The sequence below is a fragment of the Dryobates pubescens genome, chromosome Z (assembly GCF_014839835.1).
Source record: "Dryobates pubescens isolate bDryPub1 chromosome Z, bDryPub1.pri, whole genome shotgun sequence".
In the NCBI taxonomy this organism is placed as follows: domain Eukaryota; kingdom Metazoa; phylum Chordata; class Aves; order Piciformes; family Picidae; genus Dryobates; species Dryobates pubescens.
The window spans coordinates 13,914,082-13,938,007 of record NC_071657.1 but is presented as its reverse complement, the minus strand read 5'-3'; the positions used below and the strand labels follow the sequence as shown (position 1 = coordinate 13,938,007).

At 40.4% G+C, this 23,926-nt stretch overlaps 1 protein-coding gene across 1 annotated transcript in view; it reads left to right on the top strand.

The window, feature by feature from the left end:
* DTWD2 (DTW domain containing 2) overlaps positions 1 to 23,926 on the top strand; it is a 76,293-nt gene that overhangs the window by 18,271 nt on the left and 34,096 nt on the right. The window contains exons 2-3 of the mRNA XM_009904331.2: positions 8,453 to 8,543; positions 11,508 to 11,602. Of these exons, the coding sequence (XP_009902633.1) occupies positions 8,453 to 8,543; positions 11,508 to 11,602 (186 nt within the window). The remainder of the gene's footprint in view (positions 1 to 8,452; positions 8,544 to 11,507; positions 11,603 to 23,926) is intronic.

Genomic DNA, 23,926 nt, shown 5'->3' with positions numbered 1-23,926 from the left:
CACTGAGCTGGGGGCAGGTGTTGACCTGTTAGAGGGTAGGAGAACTGTGCAGAGGTACCTTGACAGGTTGGACAGATGGGCAGAGTTCAATGGCATGAGATTTAACACATCTAAGTGCTGGGTTCTGCACACTGGCCACAACAACCCCATGCAGTGCTACAGGCTGGGGTCAGAGTGGCTGGAGAGCAGCCAGGCAGAAAGGGACCGGGGGGTACTGGTTGATAGTAGGCTAAACATGAGCCAGCAGTGTGCCCAGGCAACCAAGAAGGCCAATTGCATCCTGGCCTGTATCAGGAACAGTGTGGCCAGCAGGAGCAGGGATGTCATTGTGACCCTCTACTCAGCACTGGTCAGGCCACCCCCTGAGTCCTGTGTCCAGTTCTGGGCCCCTCAGTTTAGGAAAGATGTTGATTTGTTGGAACATGTCCAGAGAAGGGCAACAAAGCTGTTGAGGGGTTTGGAGCACAAGCCCTGTGAGGAGAGGCTGTGGGAGCTGGGGTTCATTAGCCTGGAGAAGAGGAGACTTAGGGGTGACCTTATTGCTCTCTACAACTACCTGAAGGGAAGTTGTAGACAGGCATATGTTGGTCTCTTCTCCCAGGGGAGGTTTAGGCTGAATGTTAGGAAGAAGTTCTATACAGAGAGAGTGATTGGCCATTGGAATGGGCTGCCTGGGAAGGTGGTCAAGTCATCATCATTGGAGATGTTCAGGAGGAGACTTGATGGGGTGCTTGGTGCCATGGGTTAGTTGTTTAGATGGGTTGGATTGGTTGATGGGTTGGATGTGATGATCTTGAAGGTCTCTTCCAACCTGGTCTATCCTGTCCTATCCTATCCTGTCCTGTCCTATCCTGTCCTATCCTATCCTATCCTGTCCTATCCTATCCTATCCTGTCCTATCCTATCCTATCCTTCCATACCACTGAACTTGCATGAGTAAAGAATGTTCAGAATAAGCCTAGAAGAAATCAAAGTAGTGTTGATGGCACCCTGAGTTTTCTCTGTGCTTCATGAGAGTTGTAGCACTTCTCAGAAACATAACTTTCCAAAGCTTACTTTAATGAGAACCTGAAGAGCTGGTATGCACATAATTAGAAAGCTGAGGCTGGAGCAGCATGAGCTTCTATCACCTTTTCTTTATGATACATTTTCATTTCTTGATCTTGTCTGTGGGAGTCAGTCTTTTGTAGGCTAGTTGATTTGAATCGTTATGAGGATAATAGTAGACTTCTTAAAAGTGGAGCAAGGCAAACAGGAAATCTGAACCCACAAAATGTGATGACCATGGCTTTTATAATTAAATCTGAAGTACAGCAGAGATGATATTTTGAGTCACACTACCTACAAACTACCTGCTACTGAAAAAATGAGGGCAGCTCATAAATAATTGAAGGTAATGATTGAATTGGCTTATCCTGTTCAATTTTAAAACAAAATAAGAATTCATAGTTTCACTCATTAGTTTAAAAGCATATGTGATATTCAGTTAATAAAGCAGATCAGCAGAGCTAGTATATTTGGAATATCAGTTGTGGAGTTCTACTTTAAATATGACCCCTATTTGTTGGGATAAGAGGATGGGCAGAAATCTCCCAAGTTTCCTCTGTAGACTTAGCTAGAGTGAACATTAGGCATGTCTTTAATGTGTGGTTCATCTGATGACCACATCAGTTTGGTTCTTCCTGTAGGGTCTATGCTTATTATCAGCATAGATACAGAAAATGCCGTGTTCCTCCTGGCTGCCCCGATCCTGGGTTTGCTAGATGGGCCTTGGCCTTGTAGAGGATGAGGTAATCCATGATTGTATTTCTGTTCAGTACAAGACAGAAAGCTCTTCATTTAATAAGGATGGCTTCTTATCTTCTGTGAAAGTTGTGGCAATTGTGTCAGGTCACATACTGTGTAGCCACAGGGCAAGGGAAAGCAAAAAGACACTCAGCAATTTCTTTTTATGATGTTGCTAAGTCCCGTCAGTTACAGAAGGCTACCCAAAGGAGCTGCAAGGTTTTGCAGAATCACAGAAGTACATACAGAAACCTTCTAGAGCTGAGAGCCAAAAAGTGGAAAATTGCAGCTAGGTAATCTCAAGCCTCTGCAATTGAGATTCTGTACATTCATTTTAAATTGTGCAGAATAACTTAGAAGAATGGCCATACTACAGCATATCAAGTGTCCATTTGCACAGCATGCTGTCACCAGCTGTGAATGGATGTAGTAATGAGTGTATAGATAAATCTAAAGAAGAAAGAGTAAGCCTATGCTGATGCTTCTTTATTCATCTGTCTTCAGGTCAGGGGACTTCCTGAGCTGACTGTTATCTTCAGTGGCAGTGCTTCCATGTCTGATGGATTTTGATTTCACAAATTATTGCAGTTTTGCTTGAACCCCTGTAAAGTTCTTGTATCTGTTGCACTGGTCAGCAAGGAGATCTGTGACTCTTGTCATGAGAAATTCCTCTTCATGTTTGTGTTTGACCTGGCATCTCCAGTCATTTTTTACGGAGTGCAAGTGAGAGTTTTATGTAGTGGCGTAATAATGTTCCCTGTGTAATTCTTTCACCCTTGTCTGGTACCACTTAGCATCTTGATGATCAGCATTTTTCAGAAGTTCCAGGTGTTAAACTGCCATTTTCACAGAACTATTCCTCTTAAGGTCTTTGTTTTGAATGGTTGGCCATGTTAACCTTGGACTGGGGGGGTGTTCTGTATGTTAAATTAGGATTGTTTCTTCCTAAGTGCATATTTTAAGCTGTGTTTTATTTAATCCACTCGTTACTTTTAAGATCATTTTATAGCTGTAGTGGTTAAATTGGAAGATACAAATGTTATTTTAAAATAATTTTCAATTTGTCCTACAACATAAATCTAACAAAAGTAACATTTTCTTCCCCTCAAATTTTGTACTGTGTCTGAGCTTGCGCCTTTAAACTTCCAACACGGTTTTGTAAAACTCCTGAATAGTTGTTTTAATGCATGTGTGTTTTAATGCATGGCCCTGTGCTCTTTAACATCTTTATTGATGATCTGGATGAGGGGATTGAGTCCATCATCAGTAAATTTGCAGATGACACCAAGCTGGGGGCAGGAGTTGATCTGCTGGAGGGTAGAGAGGCTCTGCAGAGGGACCTCGACAGGCTGGACAGATGGGCAGAGTCCAACAGCATGAGATTTAACACATCCAAGTGCCAGGTTCTGCACATTGGCCACAACAACCCCATGCAGTGCTACAGGCTGGGGTCAGAGTGGCTGGAGAGCAGCCAGGCAGAGAAGGACCTGGGGGTGCTGTTTGATGGTAGGCTGAGCATGAGCTTGCAATGTGCCCAGGCAGCCAAGAGGGCCAATGGCTTCCTGGCCATCAGGAACAGTGTGGCCAGCAGGAGCAGGGAGGTCATTCTGCCCCTGTACACTGCACTGGTTAGGCCGCACCTCGAGTCCTGTGTCCAGTTCTGGGCCCCTCAGTTTAGGAAAGATGTTGAGTTGCTGGAGCATGTCCAGAGAAGGGCAACAAAGTTGGTGAGGGGCTTGGAACACAAGCCCTATGAGGAGAGGCTGAGGGAGCTGGGGTTGCTTAGCCTGGAGAAGCGGAGACTCAGGGGTGACCTTATTGCTCTCTACAACTACCTGAAGGAGGTTGTAGACAGGCATATGTTGGTCTCTTCTCCCAGGCAACCTGTGACAGAACAAGAGGACATAGTCTCCAGCTGGGCCAGGGGAGGTTTAGGCTGGAAGTTAGGAGGAAGTTCTTCACAGAAAGAGTAATTGCCCATTGGAATGGGCTGCCCGAGGAGGTGGTGGAGTCGCCATCACTGGAGGTGTTCAGGAGGAGACTTGATAGGGTGCTTGATTGCATGGTTTAGTTGATTAGGTGGTGTTGGATGATAGGCTGGATGTGATGATCTTGAAGGTCTCTTCCAACCTGGTCTATTCTATTCTAAATTTATGTTAGTATAAAATGTGTACTGAAACATTAGTATCAAAGTTACATATGGTAACTTCCTGGCTTACCTCCAGACTTCTCAGCTGGGTTTTGACTTTTAAACCTTTGGTGTTTGAACCTAAATTGTGGAGAAATCCAATTTACTTGAAGCAGCCATTTCTGTTTGGGCAGGAATGTTACTTTTAAAATCTTTCCACAAGTGAGAGCAGTTTAAAAACCTCACCTTCGTCTTTATTAGATTATTACAAACATTATTTCCAAAACATGTGTTTGGAACACTTAACCTCTTTATATGTCTGGTTTTGGTGTGTTGTTGGTTTTGGTTGTTGTTGTTTGTTTTTTTTTTTTAATAGAAGCACCTGCAAATGCTGAGCATAAAATTGTGACACCGCTGATTTTTGTTAACTCTGGGTTTAAATCCTGGAATTACCTATCTTTTAGTTTTCTGAATATGGATGTAAGAGTACACTCCTTCTCATTCTGGAATAGTGCCTATTCTCAGAGGCCCTTGGCACATGTTGTAAGAACCCCAGGAGCAAGTGAGGGCATTTGTATTTGTAGGAAAATTGTCCAGATACTTGGAAAGATTTTCATAATTAGATCACTGTTTTCCAGGCTGATGCCTATTCACTTTTAGAATATCTCTGCCCAGAAAGTAATAATTACAATAAACCTTGTCCCACAGTACACGCAGCTTAGGCCAGAATTCAGATTCAGTTCTGCTGGGAGCACCAGTTCTGGTGTTACTCTGAATCTGACCATCTGTAGTTTAGATGTGAATAACAGAAAGAAAGCTACCTCTGCATGTGCATGGCTGTCCTTCGCATATGGAGCACTTTTGCAAGATACAGAATGATTATTTTTTTTTCTTTTTTTTTTTCTCCAGTCCCACCAATGTGACAGATTACTTTGGTTACTATTTTGTAAGTTGTTAAGCTAGCAGTGCTAGATTGACAAACAGGCAAGAACCCACTGGGTAGCTCTGAGCTGTTGTGAAATTGCATACAGGTGAATAATACTGTAAAAATGATCCTTCAAATCTTAATTCCTACCCACAAACCTTTTCCTTAGTATTCTGAATACTAGTGCTTCTGGAGCAGATTGCTACTTCATTTCCAGAAATGGGAGAAAATTGATGTTAATCATTCAGTTTGTTCCCTGGTATTGTCCCTACTCTTCTCTAACATCAGCTGCCTATGTAGGGCAAGACTGCAGCAGAATCTCTGAACAAAAGGAAAGGACAAAAAGCCTTTTCTGCCTAGGTGGCCTTTCTCTGAGCAAAGGTGGCTTTTGTATTGGCTGAACAGAGCTTCTCTTGTTCTGCAGTGCTTTCTGTGCAACTGATGTGGTGGCTGGTCATGGCAGTTTCACATAGGAATACTTCTTTTTTTCCTCAGAACAATAACCGTTTTGTACCAAAGTGAAACTACAGAGAAAAGTCTTGGGCCCTCGGGATGGAGTTGTAAAAGTGTGCATTCACCATAATTAGGTACCTGATGAGGTGCTGAAGTTAAGTGATGTACATACTTATGTTAAGTTCTTATATTGGAAAGTATTTTGTTTGTCATGGTTTGTGCTCTGCTCTCTACAAATCAAATTATAGGTTGAGCTTATTCTGTGGCTAGTTTACAATGCCTGCTTGCTGGGTAATTTTATTTAAATTTTTTTTTGAGGTTAACAAAGCTTAAAAAACTGCCCATGCAAAATCCAAGCCAGCGTGGAAAACAGAGCCTCAAAAATAAGTTAATTCTATCTAGGCAAATTTGTTGTAGTCAAACATCCTAAAGTCAGAAATCACCAAGAACTGTTTCCAGCTGCTCATGAAAGCTGGTGAACAATGCCGTTCTTTGGATTGAAATCAGCAGCTAACTATTTTGGAGCAGCTTTATGTAGTAGATTTTCATGCCTTAATCTCTTCTCAGAAGAAAATGCCCTAATGGGGAAAACTTTAACAACTTCTTTTGTTAGTGAAACTAGCCATTTAATACTGGGGAGAAACTGAGGATTTCTCTTAGTACAAAATTGAGTTTCCACTAAATCTGATGATTAAAAAGAGAGCTAGATTCTACTTAACAATCAGGACAAAGGCAGCAAATAGCCTTCGAGGGTATTTGCTGTTTCTAGGTTGTTAACAAAACTGTTTTCAGAAATCTCTGCTTAAATTAGTTACATGTGAGAAAGGTTTTGAAAAAAGGCAGTGGTATGGTGCTGGAGAACTGCTGAAACAGGACCCACCAGACCTGGAAGTGAGGTTGGTTTCAGTTCATTCACAGTGAAGGTCACTGGACTAACCTACCAAATAGTGAAATTACTGAGTACTTACATAATTGTAGGCTCAAAGCCTGATCATTTATGCAACAGAACATGCCAAACTTCTGCAGGATTAGCAAGAGAAAAATGCCATATCTAGCAGTGCAAAGGAAAGTCAGCAGAAACTGTGTACCAGAGTAAATATTTTGAGTCACTTTTCCCAATTCTTATTTTGATTAGTACCTGTTTCTTCACTTGAGTCAACACTCCTCTTACTGATTTGGATTTAGAATGTTATGGGGATAGCCTTCACCTGCATACCCTATGAAGAATGGTATACTGTCTTTCAGGAGGTGGGGTTTAAGTTAATGCACCTATCACAGCTGTTAAAGAGATGCTTGTCTGTTACTGACTTTTTATAATGCCACTATTTATTGGTGGGTGCTAATATTTGACTAGGAGACAGTTACAGTGGTTTGAATTACTGTAATATTGGTTAGTACACTTGGCTGGGTGCATGGCCTTGTGTGCAAGCAAGTGCAGTGTGGCTTGGGCCTGCCAAGAATGTTGTCTGGACCTGTCTTCAGAATGTTTTTCTCTAAATTGTGTATACTGCAGAGACTGCTTGCTCACTGTCACATGTGACCTACATACAGTTAGCAATAAAGATCGCAAGGAGGATGCAGGTGAACTTAAACTCCTAGTAACTATCATTCAGCTGAAAACCCTAGCTTTGTGTTTGTTAATCTCACAGAGCTTTTTTTGAAGGGACAGTATGATTTTTAGTGTTGAATACTGGTAATAACTTCACTGTTTGGGAAATCCTTCATTTTTGTGAGTTATTGAATAAAGTATGCAACTAGTGACTTCTGTGAGTGGCCATGGATGTCTGTGTTTTTGTGACAACTTCAATCATTGTATGTATCACATTGAGCTCAGGTCTTAGCTCCTGTTTCTTCTTGATCATTCAGTATATTAGTTTAATGCCAAACAATGTTTAGGTTCCTTCCTATAGGTACAGGTCTTCTGCTAGTAATTTTAAGAGCTCTATGCATGTGACCATTTTAGGCTGTGCCTTTAAGAAAGGGACAGTTACTGGAACACTCTGGCTGAATGTTTTGGTGTAATAATGAAAACAAAGATAAGTCTAAACGATTTTCATTGGTAGATTGGTAGAAGGCAACTTTAAATTTTAGCTTTAGTTCAGTTTGAATCTCAGTCAGTTCAGTCTGTCTGTTTCAGTCTCTCTGAGCAACAGCTGTCTTCTGTCTGTGCTGGCAGGTGCTGACCTTTCAACTGACCAGATAAGAGACTAATTCTTGCATACGCTTTGAGCTAACAAAATTTCCTCCTTAATAATTACTTTTTCTCTCTCTAACCCCTTTTTGGGAAAAAAGGGAAGTAGGGGCAGAAGGGGGTACAGTTGGGGGGACCCTCCTGGCTGGAGGAGGGAAAGATTTGCTGTGTTACAGTCTTTGCTGTGTATTTCTGTGTGTATTGTAAATACTGTATATTGAGTATACAGTCATCTGCATTTCATCCTGCTTGTAAATACGGCCAACTGAGTTAGCCATGGTTTCTTTGTGTGTGTGGGGAGAACTGAACTTTCTCTCACCACCACAGTGCTGTACACCAAAACATTTAAATATATATTAATTTTTTTTCAGACTTAAAATAGAAGTTCCTGATAAGGACTTTGTTTTTTCTTTTCATACTACATCTGCTACTTAGTTCAGTGTAGATGATAGCATAAAATACGAACCCAATCACAAATGCAGCATATCTGGGCTTTTGAGTACATGTCTTTCTAAAGCTGTCTATTGTATCTAATCTATTATTATATAATTATATAGTTCTTTTATTATGTAGTACAAAATCTATTAGAATATTTTATCAACCTGTTGAAACACTAACTTCTCATGAAAAGTGATAGAAGACTTGGTTGATTTATGGATACTAATACATTGCTCCTCTTGCAGCTGGTGAGAGGATCTTGAGAGTGCTTTAATCCTTACCAACTCGCAAGAGGGGTCTGACCACTGCTCTCAAAACTGTATTTCAATGAAAGACTTGCTGCTTTATTTTTAGCAACAGAAGGAATTTCAAGGAGAGTTTCGTAAGGTTTAAAACACCAGGTCATAAAGGGACATAAGGGGTTTGTAGTGTGTCTCTTGGGTTGTGGTATGTATTTGTGCAAGTTGTTTATGCCATCTTTAATAAATGACTAATTACTTTTGTTGTTCTCTCACTCCCTTCTGTCATGTAGCCGTCCTCAGAAGGTGTGTTTATGTCCATTCCTGCCAATACATCCACTCAAGGTCTCCACCTGCTTGTATATAATTCAGCATCCAGCGGAGGTGAGTAAGGCTGTGGTTACTGTTAGAGTTCAGCTAGAATCTTAATGCAGTAAGTGTAGGCAAGAGGAAACAGCTGTGCTGTTAACATCAGGTAATGATGTTTCCTTTTCAACTTGATAATTGAAATTCCATTTCACCTCAGTTACTGTATCTTTCATTCAGTTAATCTGAATTACTGTCTTCTGAAATCGCACCTTATTTCTGCAGCTTCCATGCATACAAGACTTCTTATCTGAATAGTCCTGCTAAGATCTGAACTCTACTTGAAAACAGTGCGTCTGGCAGGAAGAATGTAACTGTCTGTATAAAGGGCACTTGACTTACCAGAGATAAATCCAAACAAACGGTGGGAAGCTAAGAATCATGGAATCACAGAATAGTCTGGGTTGGAGGGGACCTCCAAAGGTCATCTAGTCCAACCTCCCCACAGTCAGCTGGGACATTCTCAACTAGACCAGGTTCCCCATCTTTGAAAATGTTTGTGTTAGTTATTCTGGGGGATGCTTTTGACTCCAGAACAACAGAGGCATACTTGAAACACAAAGATAAGTTCCGTTGCTGTAACTGCTCATACTCAAAATACAGTCCATCTCAAAGGCAGATAAGCCTTCTGGACTGTATCTGATCCTTCAGTCTGCCACTGCATTCCAGATACAGTCTTAGAGTCTGTTTCAGAAGTATCTCATTAAGCTAAACAGATAGTGAGTGTCTTCCACTGCTGCACATCATTGACAGCTGTCATCCTCCATGCGCTTCATTATTTGTTGTCTTTGGAAGTCCACAGTGCAGTGAAGTAACCCACCACCTATGGTCAAATGATACTGTTGAGACTTGTATTCACACAAGATAGCAGTGCAGGAAGTCAGGAGCAACATTTTCTGCGCTCTGTTTAATGTGACAATGTCTCCACATTCTTACTATCCAGAGGCCATGCTGCCAGATAGACCTGTGCAGATATCAGGTACTTTGAAAAGGAGAGGAATCATTTAATGCCAGCAATGGATGCCAGGTGAGGAATCCCACCATCCCACTTCCATTTTGCATAATAGGTCCGTGAATTAATTAGATTTTATTTTGTGAAAGAACACAAAGAGAATTCAGCATTCTGTGTAAATACTGGTTTTCTGAATGCTGTTAGTACACCATTGTGCATAAGGAGAGGGATTTAATAATGGAGTATAGAACTCCAGCATCCCAAACTCAGCATCAGGACTAGTGCAAAGGTGAAGGCATTACTTTCCTAGTCTAAATTCTTCTTTGCATATTAGCTATATCTAAAAGTAAATAAAATTTTGTTATTTTTCTCTTCATAGTCATACTGTTAGGAACCTTATGCCAGATCTGGGTGTGCAAACTCACATACAAGTTTGGTTTACCTTTGCTTTTTATCATCCTGGATCTCCAGCAGACTGGAGGCCATTATACACTTTTCAAAACCTGAGCTGTAGGTGTAACTCAGGACAGAACCCTGAAAGCATAGCAGAGATTTATCTGTTCTTAAGAGACATGCTGCTGCCGCTGCCATGCAAAGTGGTGGTGGATGTAGCAGGACAAACTATTTGTTCAGTTCCATGATGTTTTATTTATGTAGGGTCAGTAAATATGGATCAGAAAAAGCAAAAATAATAAATGTTTTAGGTGGCAGCAATAAAAATCTTCACAGAACTAATTTCACAGTGGTTTGGTAGCAAGACAATGTGAAAACTGCAGGCAGCTACACATTGATCCTTGTGTAAGGTAACAGCCATTCAGAGAGAGCTGCAACCTAATGAAAGCCTTGTGTGTTCACAAATACTGAATTGTTGCTATAAATCAAGAGATAGAACAAACCTCTTCTGGGTTTTCATTAATTAATCCTGTTGTTTTGGAGATTGATCTTTGGCTCTTTGTTGTCTGAATCATGAAACATGCAGGTGAAGAGTACTGTAATAACTCCTTTTGTACTAGGCTTACGGCTTTTGTAATCCTCACCTGACCTCTGGTGTCTTGCCTCCTGCCAGATTCAGCTAATAACCTTCCTTTGTTCCTCTTGTGATAAATGAATAAACTGAAACTTTCCTTCAGATTTCAGTGTTGGCTTGCTGTCCTCATTAAATACAAGATAAATATATACTCTCTTTACCTTGATGGGAAAACAGAAATTGCCATCCTGAACATGTAATCTCAATTTGCTGTACTTCTTTAGACAAAAAATAGTGCTCCCAGCTGTGTTAAATAGAGGACAGAAACACGTTTCTGTGTTTGAGTAGGTGGTTTGTTTCAGCTGGCAGTATTTCCCCCCTTCCTCCACTTTCTGAAGTTCTGCTTCAAAACAGCTTTCTCTAATGCTCTTTTGAGATCTGAAGAGCCCTTGCTCTCCACTGAGATCATCTTCTTCACCTGTAGCACAGAGCTGTAAGCCAGTGCCTGGTCAACAGGGCCAGGATGGCACAAGAGGGAGTTCTTGTGGTAGTAGTAGTTCCATTGTCCTGGTTATGGTGAAGTGACAGCAGAGTGAAGGTGTTTGTATTTTGCACTGTCTGTTCTAATACACACCCAGTGCTTCTTTTTGTAGCACTTTGTTGTGGAAGTCAAGCCCTCCCTTCATTTTCTGATCTAGAGACATTAGCCCCCCAGCCGATGACATTCATGCTCATGCTGTTTTGTATTTTTCCCCTTGTTGTTGATTATTTTGTGAAGCTTTGTTGTTGTTTTTATACTGATAGCCTAGTTCAGATCTAGGTTGATGGTTGTAAATTAGTAAAGGCTAGTTCAGTATTGCAAACCCAAGCAGTACAACCTGAATTCACTGAACCTGGCTATTTTTCTTTTAGTTCTGGTTTTGTATTGTCTGATAAGATTTATAGGGTTTTTTAATTACCTTTTTGAGTCTGTAGTCAAAAGAACTTGAAAGCAAGTGGACGCATTAACAATTCATAGAAGCCCACCTCTGTTGTATTCTAAAGTAACTTTTGTTTTTGGCAGGAAAGCCGAGTGCTGAGGACGGTGCCTTTGCTGGCAGCTTGTCTCCCTCCAGACAAGTGCAAAATTCTGGTTGGTCGACGTTTTAGTGAAGACAGGTGAGCAGAATTGCCTATTGTCTTCTGTAAGTGTTGGAGATCTTTCTTTCCAGTGTCCTTCTTAATAGCTTAATTGTGTTCTTAATTTTTATTAAAAGTGCACACTTTCACTTCTAATATAAGCTTCTGATTTCTAGCAAAGATCAATTATATATAGTAGTCAGAAAACCTTACTATGTCTTCCTCTAGGTTGTAGCTTTTAATGCCTCAATTTTGTATGCTTGGAAAGTTCAGGTGGTTACTCTGCAACTTTTAGCCTTTTGCAATTCTGTTCTTGTCTGGTACTAGCTTTGATTTGTTGCTCTCTAGGATTCTTTTTGTATTTATCTAATAAATGATTTGGTGTTACTGAAATGTAATTAGTTTTAACTTGAGTGGGGACATTGTACTTGAGAAGGAAGTCCACTGGTAACAAAATCATAGAGAATGTGTTTATTGAAGTCCTTTCCCCTTTCTCTTAATGTTAATTCTGGGAATGCATAGCTTTCAATTTTTATTTTTTTTTGTAATTTTTTCCCCTTTTTTATTTTCACTCTCCCACATAAGGTCTTTAATTTTCATTAGATGAAGCTGTCTTAGAGACCAATTCATGGTGATAATGCCAATGAAATTTTATTACATACATTTTCAATAAAACCAAATAAAAATAATGAATGCTGATGAGGGAAATAAATTCTTAAACTGAGTTTAATCTTTGGAGAAAACTTTTTGTGGAGTTCAGTGAGGAAAAATGTCAGAAGGTGATTCAGAATGGTACTCCCACACCTTTATTCTGCCAGTAGGGTAACTAGAGCATGTTAGAAATACATTGCTTTGCTATTAGTCTTCTATGATAATAACTATAATTATTATCTAAGAAGTACCAATCTACAGGGAAATAATTGCACTGTCTTCCCATTAAACCTGACACTGATACTACTTCTCATACTGATGTGCACAGGGTAGAACACTCTCAGTACAGTCTGCTTCTAGTATAAATGTCCTTAGAATATTTTTAGAAGTGATTACTATAGTATAAAAGCTTATTTCAAGTTTGAATCCAGATACATTTCTGTACCCTAAAGGATCCCCTTTAGGTAAAAATCAGTTTTGGAACATGTCAGCCTCAAGATAGTTTAGATAGATTCTTCATCACCTAGTTCCTGAGGTGTTTTTTTGTTCTGTTTTGTTTCCATTAAACATACTGGAAGTGGTGAAAGAAATGGAAGTTTTTCTTAGGTTAATATGAATTCTGTGGATACAGGGCAAAAAGTACTTAAGTTGTGTCTCCACGCAAAGTATCTGCAGCAGACTGCAAAAATGGGGAGTGCTCAATCATTCTCACTTTCTTATGAGGAGGGATGATGAGGAGGAGATAAAACGTAGCTTCCAGCTGTGCAATGTGATATTTTTATGTTGGGATTGTTCTGTTTTTTTTTCTTTTCTTTTTAAATTAAGGGAGGTGGGTTACTTTAATATATATACATTCTCCCAATGTTATAATCCCTATTTCTTATTTGTCACAGCACTTGCTAATTGAATAGCTGGTTAGAGGGCCATATCACTGTTATTCTGGACTTCCAGAATGCTTTCAGACATGTACAGATGCATTCAGAGAGCTCACATTAATCACCTGCAATGACTTAAGTTTCTTCTCTGTTGTGGAATATTCTGGGAACAGCATCTGGAGACAGGGATAGAAACGTCCCAGTTCATTGTGAGTGGAGAGTGCTGTACTGGTGCCTGCCCTCCTCTTAAAGTGAAAATTTCTATTAATAGAACTTCTAAAACCTTGTAAATTACAGTGGTTAATCTTATGTTTTATGACATATTTTGAAAGTGCTTTCTTTGTTGTTTTTTGGTGTTTTTTTTTCCCCCTTGATTTTCTTAAATGACACAGTATCTGTAAACAATTTGGTAGCTGCTCTACAAGTAACTTAGCCTATGTTGGGGGATGACTTCTGTCTCTGTTACTTTGAAGAAATAAATTACAGAAGGGGGCTTGTTGATGCATTTTAGAAGTATTGCTGTTTTGAAGCACATTAAGGCCATGTCTTTGTCTTTTTTCTTTTTTTTTCTTTTTTTTTTTAAGTTGTATGACATTATTTACACCCTTTGAGTCTTCCACCAGAAGTGCATGGGTGGAAAAGGAATAGAAACAGTGTAAATCAATTCTTGTGCTGATGTTGCTTGTGAACAGTGCCTGCAGGGGTGACGCAGTGCATGCAGTCTTTCGCTGCATAAAGCTGGAACCCTGCCATGTGACAGACCTGGGAAAATGATGTCTTTCATGGTTGCACATACATTTGTACATTATCATAATAAAAGAGGATTTGGCATATTTCTATTATCACAGGATCCAACAGCTCTCAGAAATACTTTGGAAAAGTTAAACCACTTCCAGGTAGAGCAAATAATTATCCTTATGGATTTGAGTGAAAATTCAGCCACCCATCGCAGCTTACCCTTTTTGTTTTTTTGTTTTAAGTCTCCATCACAGCAGCTCCTGCAGTGGTATACCCACTAGCAAACTGACTATTGTTAATCTATGGCTGTCAGAAGAGGCCTGCTTTGAGGTGAGAGTGAACACACCATCTGAGATGGGTAGCCTCTTTCAGTCTCCAGTGCTGCTCTCTGGAAGGGGAAGGCAAGTGAATACCCAAGTGTATGTAGGTTTTTTTTCCTTCATACCATGCTACAGAATTACCCTTTTCCAGTGCTTCATCATTGGCATCCAAAACTAAGGAGGAGCACAGAAGGATTTCTTAAGGAACTCCACATAGAATTGTGTGCTGCAGAATAACTGGGCGGATTTGAAAGCCTAACATTCTGGCCTCTGATGGTCATCACAGTACGACTGAAAATCAGAACTTGTATTGATTAATTTTTAACTTCCATTTGGGTGAAGGAGGAAACACAAAGCAAATTGTGGTTTTGTTGCTATTTCTTCTACCCAGTTCCACTTTCCTGGGTCACTGTTTCTTGTAGTGAAAACTGATGCACAAGCTACGTAGACTTCATTTACCTTCTTCTCGATAGATCTGCATTGCAAACAAACAAAAAAAGCTGAATAGTCTTTCCAGAAGTAAACAGTTAACCTGACTTTATGAAGTTGGTATCTTCAACATATAATTGACTGAGTAGTGTTAAAGATGAGACATGTTTAATCCAGTGCCTTTTAAGTGCTAATTTGTGATTTTTCCCAGTCTTCTCCATTGGGATGTGCTGCCCAGGGAGATAGTGGAGTCACCGTCACTGGAGGTGTTCGGGAAGGGCTTGGATGTGGCGCTTGGATGTGGCACTTGGAGCTATGGTTTAGTTAGTCAGGTGGTGCTGGGTGACAGGTTGTACTTGATGATCTCTGAGGTCTTTTCCAACTTTGTAGATTCTATGATTCTCACTGTAAACTGGCATCTGATTCTACTGAAAGTAAGTCATGTTTGTATGGTGACTTTATCCATCTGATGACATTCCTGAACTAAAAGACCAGCTCTGTTGGTTGTCTGTGGTTCTTCTTGTTTGCTTTTTTTTCCCCAAGTACTCAAAGACTTCTGACATTTTTGTATAGATAACATATTGCCAGGCATTAGGGTTAACCTTTAATGTGCCCAAAAGATAAGCTAGAAGTGAACAGTTTGGCTTAAGAATGGTGGTATTGTACAATGAAGACTGTTCTGAGTTGTTAATATTTCCTGTTCAATACTTTTCATAGATTTACAATGAACCTGGTGTCATAGTAGAATAGCAGGCAGGGCTGTGGGAGTGTGGGGTTAACATCACTGCCATACTGGATATTGAATTTTATGTAAAAGTGTAAAATACGGCTCTGTATGTCTGACATACCTTAGTGTAGAAGCTGAGCTTGTTAAATACAGGCACCTTTTAGACCTCCACTTAGCAGGGCAGCAAAAGTGTGCAGAGGGCTTTTCAAACATTTTCTGCAAAGCAAGCTTCCTTCCTTGCATGAGATCAAACTGATTCCCTGATAGCTGGAGTTTTCATTTCTGACATTGTGAAGTGACCGCACGTCATGTAGTGGACACAGAAGCATTTACATTTGAAGGATGGTCTGTAAAAGGGGAAGAGTAGGGGAGTGAGCTAATGTCTTCTCCTAGCAACTTCAGAGGACCATATCTAACAATTGTAGTACACTCTTTGAGCAGTAGGCTTGCTCTTCACTGGAAATACTAGGGATAAAACAGTTGTATTGTCATATTCATAAAAAACATATAGCTTAGGGGATTCATATTCTTTTAGGCTACTAATAAACTTTTTGCAGGCAATTGGTTTTGAATTTCTACATATATAGAATAGAATAAACCAGGTTGGAAGAGTCCTTCAAGATCATTGCATCCAACCCATCATCCAGCACCACCTAATCAACTAAACCATGCAACCAAGCACCCTATCAAGTCTCCTCCTAAACACCTCCAATGATGGCAAGATTGAGCAGAGATAGCAACTGTATCTAGTCTAACATGCCAAAAATTCAGAGTATTTTATTTCATATTCTGTAAACAGCCATGTCATGACCATTGTTAAGTTTCATTTTATAGTTTGTGACAGTCTGTGAGGGGTGTTTTTGCTTTTATTTCTTTTCTGAAAAGGTGATCTTATTGTCAAGCCTTCCCCCTTTGCAAATACTCACACTCTGGTAGTTTGCTGATTTTGTGCACTATGGTAAAACTGTATACTCCAGTGAATGATTACTAGCATGACCATAATGCAAATATCTCTGCATCCAGCACCCTGACACTTAGGACAGCAATTTCATGTTTATTTGCATTGCTCTCTGAAATCAAGCCACGCAGATCTCCAGTACATTGTGTGCAGTATAATTGCCACATCTGCTTCAGTTCAGTAGTCTAGATCAGAAATTAATTGGGGCACATGGGGAAATTTTTAACTTCAACCAATTATGAAGTAATAAAAAGCAACTTATTTCTGTTAATTTTATAAAGCTGTTTGTGGTGGTTACATACAGCTTCTGTGGCAGTTTTCTAGTGCTTGTTCACAAATAAAAATACTCTTAGTGTTTGAAATATCAACTAATTGAGTTTTACCATTTACCAAATAATTGAAAACTATTTCTAAGATACAATTCTTTATTGAGTTAAGTTCCTTGGAAGCTTTTGCCATGTTCTTCAATGTTTATTAGTCTGAATTTGTGCCTTTCTACTCCTTGTCACAACCAGCAAGGAGTAACAATAATAATAATAAAAAACCAGGTTGGAAGAGACCTTCAAGATCATTGCATCCAACCCATCAACCAATCTAACCCACCTAAACAACTAAACCATGGCACCAAGCACCCCATCAAGTCTTCTCCTGAACACCTCCAATGATGATGACTCGACCACCTCCCCAGGCAGCCCATTCCAATGGCCAATCACTGTCTCTGTATAGAACTTCTTCCTAACATCCAACCTAAACCTCCCCTGGTGCAGCCTGAGACTGTGTCCTCTTGTTCTGGTACTGGCTGCCTGGGAGAAGAGACCAACATCCGCCTGTCTACAACATCCCTTCAGGTAGTTGTAGAGAGCAATAAGGTCACCCCCTGAGTCTCCTCCTCTCCAGGCTAATCAACCCCAGCTCCCACAGCCTCTCCTCATAGGGCTTGTGTTCCAAACCCCTCACCAACTTTGTTGCCCTTCTCTGGACTCGTTCCATCAAGTCAACATCCTTCCTAAACTGAGGGGCCCAGAACTGGACACGGGACTCGAGGTGCAGCCTAACCAGTGCAGCATCCAGAGATAGCCTGGTCACAATTTTCATTGGTTCTGTGTATGAAAATAATTAATGTTAACTCAGGGGACATGTGCTTATTTACGCCTGAAACTGCATTAAATTTCAGATTTCATACTATAATTTGGATAACCTTTTATCTTTATTCTTTTTTATCTTTATTCTTTTTTTTTTTCCCAAATACTGCAGCCTTCAGCTCTGCAGTCAGTCTACAGCAGTTGCTCTCTGCCAGTCCTTCTTGCTCTTCTGCCCTGCTTCAGCAGGAGTCATTTCCACTGGCTGCTGTTCCTTTCAGAGTGTATCTGCAGGGAGTGTTACCTGCAGCTCCCTCTCTTCTGAAACCTTGCCACTGAACCCAACACAGCATGTGATCCGTCTGCTAATGTTTCTGTTCTTAAAAGTTATGCTTCACAGTAGCAAAAGAGAAAGATTTTTGTATTAGGGGCTTTTTGTTTTCAATGAGTACTTTTGCTTAATGAAGAGAAAGAACTGTGCAAGTGAATGCAGTGACAAGTGACCGCAGTTCAGCAGCTGTGTCAGAATAATGCCATTGTCTGGATTTGCTTTTGTAGAGAAATGGTATTGGATGTTCTTTAAAGGGATGTGGCATTTCTAGATAGACTAATTGCTGCTGCTATTTCTAATATGTTCTTAATTTCCTGGTCTTCTGTTTCTAATTTGTTTGGATATTTTGCTATTTAGAAGTTTTCTTCTGAAGTCTTTTCTCTGTAGAATTCTCTGCTTTGTCTTCTTGTTAAAACTTGAGCTAGAATTAAGGTATGGTGTAACTTTGTCCTAGTGTTCTGGGGCTGTAGCTTTTGAAATTCCTTTCTCTCCTCTCCTCCTGGCTGGGCACAGGTTGTGGTTGGAGAATTTCTTCTCTGCTAGAGGGAATGCTAGATAAATTTTGCCTCTGCTGGTGATAACTTCAAGAATTCATCAGTTTCCTTTCTTCTATTTGAATGTTGTCCCCCTTCTCTCCTAAACAAACGCTTTGAATAGGTACTGGCTTTTAGAAAGAATGTGGTTAATACCCTAAATGATAGCAAACAAGTTGTAAGTAATGCAATACATTGCAATGCAATGTAATACATGTAATACAAAAACATTGGTGGGTTTTTTTGCTTGCTGGGTATCTCTTATCATTCATTGCTTAGCCTAAAGGACTATTTCTGATTGTGGACAGCATAGAAGGGTTTTTTCCTTTATTAATTATATTACCTTAGAGGAATTATGTGGATCAGTATTCCTACAATCTTACAAGTGTGCAAGTACTGAGATAGGTACAGCCCCATGCTTATGACCAAGGTGAGATAGTAAAAAGGCTGAGAAGAGCTCAGAAGCCCCAATTAACCTGACAGCTTTTGACAGATAATGAGTTAGCATCTGTTCTACAATACTTACACTGTTTGCTACCAGATGACAGTGTTGAATTTTTAAAATTTGAACACTTGTCTTTTGCACTGACAAAGTTTAATAGATCCCTATTGACTTAAAGCTGCTTAGAGAGTTTGAGAGGAAGTGAATATAGATGTATAATAAAAATGTTTATGATACAAAAACTGGAACAGTTCAAGAGCACACATCCCAGAAATGACAGAATGCTACTTGTTCTTAGTACCATAGTGAGAAGGTATAAATCTGCTATGGCAAGATGGTTGGATACAATTCAGACACATATGAAAGGTCCAGACAGTTCTGCTTAGCAGAGTTTATTGTCAGACTAACTGGATTATACAGGCCAGCAGTGCCTGCTGCATACCGAAGTTAAGGCTGAACAGTGGTTTATAGGAGGAGCAAGTAGTGCAAGTATTTCTCTTTCAGAGGTCAAGACCATCACTGCAACTTGAAATAGATCTTTTAAATCCCATCATCTTTTTGAGCTTTATACTAGCTGTCTGTCATAGAAAGATGGTTAGCAGAGAAGATGATTTATGTTGAGATATTCCTAGGAAGGGATTTTCTTTATATTAATCTTATTTTTAATTGTTGCAGTTAAATGATTTCTAGACTGAAGTGGAACACTGCTGCTGTAAATGATAGAGATCTACTTTTTTCTAGAAAATTCCTACATTTGCTGAAGTCCACAAGCTGCGAATGAGGACTAAAAACTAGTAATGTGTAGAAGTACAGTAGATACAGCACCAGGAATGAATACTCATAGGAAAATTGTGTCCTTTAACGTGTTCGTATAGAGGACATTCTGTAAGCATAGTTATGTTGCTTGAAATCATTATGTTTAAGGTCAACTAAAGACCAGTGCTGGTATTTCATATTCATATATATATATAAAATGAATTTCATGTGTATATATATATGTATACTGTGTCCAGTTCTGGGCCCCTCAGTTTAGGAAAGATGTTGAGTTGCTGGAATGTGTCCAGAGAAGGGCAACAAAGCTAATGAGGGGTTTGGAGCACAAGCCCTATGAGGAGAGGCTGAGGGAACTGGGGTTGCTTAGCCTGGAGAAGAGGAGGCTTAGAGGAGACCATATTGCCATCTACAACTACTTGAAGGGAGGTTGTAGACAGGTGGGGTTTGGTCTCTTCTCCCAGGCAGCCTGTGACAGAACAAGAGGACAGAGTCTCAAGCTGTACCAGGGGAGATTTAGGCTGAATGTTAGGAAGAAGCTCTTCACAGAAAGAGTGATTTGCCATTGGAATACACTGCCTGTGGATGTGGTGGAGTCACAATCACTGGAGGTGTTTAAGAAGAGATTGGTTGGGATGCTTGGTGCCATGGTTTAGTTGATTAGATGGTGTTAGGTTGGACTTGATGCTCTCTGAGGTCTTTTCCAACCTGGTTAATTCTAAACATATAGGATCTACTCTGCGATGATCTTGAAGGTCTCTTCCAACCTGGTTTATTCTATTACATTTATTCTATTCTTGGAAGGGGCACTGCTTTAACTGCAGCAGAGAACTTTCTGAGGTAGCCTATAGTCTAAGCACTGACTTTTTTGTTGGTGCTGGTTGTGTCGCTCACATTATTCCATTTAAAAGGTCAGCTGTGAAATTCAATTTTTGAGGTTTTGCTCATTCCTAATTTTATTTATTCCCAATTTTTCCTTTGGATTGCAGACCAGCATGGTCACTCATGGTTGTTGGGGTTTTTTTGCCTCTGGTTTTAATTGTTCTGCCTATTTTTTACCTAGTTCTCAAAGTACTCACTTAGGTGAGTACTTTGCTTAATCATCCTTAGTGAGTCTCTGTTGTATCATATTCATGTTTGCTTATGCTTCTTATCTTTCATGCTGTTTATGACATCAGCAAAGTGTTCACTTTCTGTGAACAGATTTTGGTTTTCAAATTCTGTGGTCTTTGGAAAGCTTGTTAAAGCATCTCTGAGTTTTTAGCGACATAGAGATGGATAGAAAAGACAACTCCAAGCCATCTGACTCTTTGTGTGCCTCCACTTTATTCTTTTCCTCTGTATTTTTTCCTTGGAGAGCCACAGAGTAAAGTAAAGAACTTTCTCTGCCTTGCAGGTTTAAAAGAAAGTAACACTTGTTTTTACCTGAGTGTATTTTTCATGCACCTTCTTTTTCTGGTAACATCCAACACATATAAATTTAAGCTCTTTTATTTCCCACCAAGTATCACTTCTATCACTTAAACCCCATCTTTATATTGCTTAATATTCATTTTATAGTAATTCACAAACCTTAAGTGGGCATTACAGGCACCCAATCCATGTTCATTATAATATTTCCGAAAGGAAGAATTAAGCCTCCCCATCCCATCAATACCAATTAAGAATTCAGTGAAATGATTGCTTTGGCTAGGATGGAAAGTTAAAACCTACCCAGATTTTGTCCTTCTTAGGTATGTATGAATGAATTGTGTGTATTTATAACTTCATTAGAGACTAAAACATTCTTTTGAGGTTTTTACTTAAGGATGGAGATTCATGGCTTGGCTGTCCTAACGTACATAACATATCACAACAAATCTACAGGAAAATTTGGGTCACTACTGTCAACATTGCATGAATTCATGTGATGTGAAATAGATGAAGGATTTGCATACTTGATTGTCTTCATGGGCATTAAATTAACAAAATAATTTTGTATTGGAAATTCTTTAACTAGTTCACTTTATGAATGGGAGAAGTTGTTTGTGAAGTACCATGCAAAACAAAGTAATTCTAAAGCCTGCCAAATCGGATAATGCACTGCAGTGTACCGTACTTAGATTCAGAAGAAGAGTCTCGTCACCTGGGGATTACACCTTTCTTTTGCAGTGTCTTTGAGAAAGTCTATAGAGGAACAGACTAGAAGAAATTTATTTTTTTTTCTAGCTGTAGCAATGTTTCTTTTCTTTTTCAGCTGACTGACAGAGAGTTGTGCTTACTTTAAAAGTCAGCCTCTGCTCTGCCTCCTCTTGAAGTGTAGTGGCTTCAAATCTGCCACCAGTATGTCTTTTATAACTGAAGTGAAAGATAAAATTAAGGTACATGATAATTCTGTGCAGTTAGTCATGCCTCATACTAAGAAAGGTTTCTGTACAAGTGCTATGTAAAGATCCAGGACTATGATGTGGTACTTTAAGTAGGTTCCAATACTGACTAGCAACTACACTGCTCCACCCTCTTCTTCACCTCCCAGTTTAGCCTCTTGGGCTTACTGCTGTTTCCCTTTACCATGCCTTGTATTCTTTGATGTATCTGCTACTATTGGGCTACAATAATATTTGCAGGTTAGGCTGAGATTTCAAAGATGGCAGGAAATGTCAATGTTTTGAACACTTGTGAGAAAAGACGTGATTAAAGGAGGAACTTATTTCTTGGAATTGTTCTTGAATTAGTGGGCAAACTCATTTGTGGAGACATGTCATCAGCAAAGCTTTGTTGTGTGGCATGCGGTTCAGCTATCTTGTCTACTGCAACTGCTGCCCTCAGCACAAGCAGGCCCCCTCATTCTGCATCACCGCTGACACAGGATGTGTCCTGGTGACAGGTGTGGTATTTTGCCGTGTTCAAAGTCAAAAATTCTGTGAAACTGTGCACTACTGTGTCACAAGATGGCAAGGAAAGCAAGACGACCATGCTTCTGATGGTGGGCAGCTGCTGCATGAAATTCTTCTGTAGTCGTAATCAACTGTCCCTTCAGTAGCTTGGACTGGTTTGTTCTGGTGTGACTACTGGTGCTTGTGTTTCTAGCTTGCCTATATTCTTACACTTGCTCAGCCTTCTGCTGCTAGTTTACATCTCTGTTTCTGTTGTGTCTCATTTTTCCACATAGACAAGTCTAGATGGACTACAGAATTGTGTTCCTAAATTTAAGTATAAGCAGTCTGAATTTAAAAAGCAATCCAAAAGCACCCCAAGGCACAAAGAGCTAGCAGAAGAGTGGCTGCAAGCCTGGTAAGACTTACCAAATTCCTCTCTCAGCTTTTAGCAATTTGAAGGACTTGGGACCAGAGATATGTCTTGCTGAGGTGTTGCTTGCTTGTCTTCCAGTGCAGTCATCTAGCCTGAAAGTTTTGTCTAGTCGTTCTAAATGGGGCAGTTAGACTGGCAGTTGACCTCATACTGAGATCAGTACTCATACTGGGACCAATCTTGTTCAACATCTTTGTTGGTGTCATGGACAGTGGCATTGAGTGCACCCTCAGCAAGTTTGCTGATGACACCAAACTGTGTGGTGCAGCAGACACGCTGGAGGGAAGAGACCATCCAGAGGGACCTTGACAGGCTGGAGAGATGGGCACAAGCCAACCTCATGAGGTTCAACAAGACCAAGTGCAGGGTCCTGAATCTGGGTCAAGGCAATTCCAGGCACAAATCCAGGCTGGGCAGTGACTGGCTGGAAAGCAGCCCTGAGGAGAGAGACTTGGGGATGCTGGTGGATGAGAAGCTCAACATGAGCTCTCAGTGTGCACTTGCAGCCCAGAAAGCCAATCAGATCCTGGGCTGCATCAAGAGAAGTATGGCCAGCAGGTCAAGGGAGGTGATTCTCCCCCTCTACTCAGCTCTGCTGAGACCCCACCTGGAGTACTGCATCCAGTTCTGGAGCCCCTGTTACAAGAGGGATATGGACATGCTGGAACGTGTCCAGAGAAGGGCCAGGAGGATGAGCAGAGGGCTGGAGCACCTCTCCTATGAGGACAGACTGAAGGAGTTGGGGCTGTTCAGTCTGGAGAAGAGAAGGCTCTGAGGTGACCTCATTGTGGCCTTCCAGTATCTGAAGGGGGCCTACAAGAAGGCTGGGGAGGGACTTCTCAGGATCTCAGGTAGTGATAGGACTAGGGGGAATGGAATGAAGCTTTAGGTGGGGAGATTGTGGCTGGATGTGAGGAGGAAGTTCTTCACCACGAGAGTGATGAAGCCCTGGAATGGGTTGTCCAGCGAGGTGGTTGGGATGCTGTCCCTGGAGGTGTTCAAGCGCAGGCTGGATGAGGCTCTGGCCAGCCTGCTCTAGTGTGGGGTGTCCCTGCCCATGGCAGGGGAATTGGAACTAGATGATCCTTGTGGTCTCTTCCAACCTGACGGATACTATGAGATTTTGACTCTAACCTTGTTTCTGCAGAGGAAATTTAGGCAGGGATCAAAAGCAAAAATAGATTTTCCTGGGTAGCACAGGTCTGAACATGGAGCTTC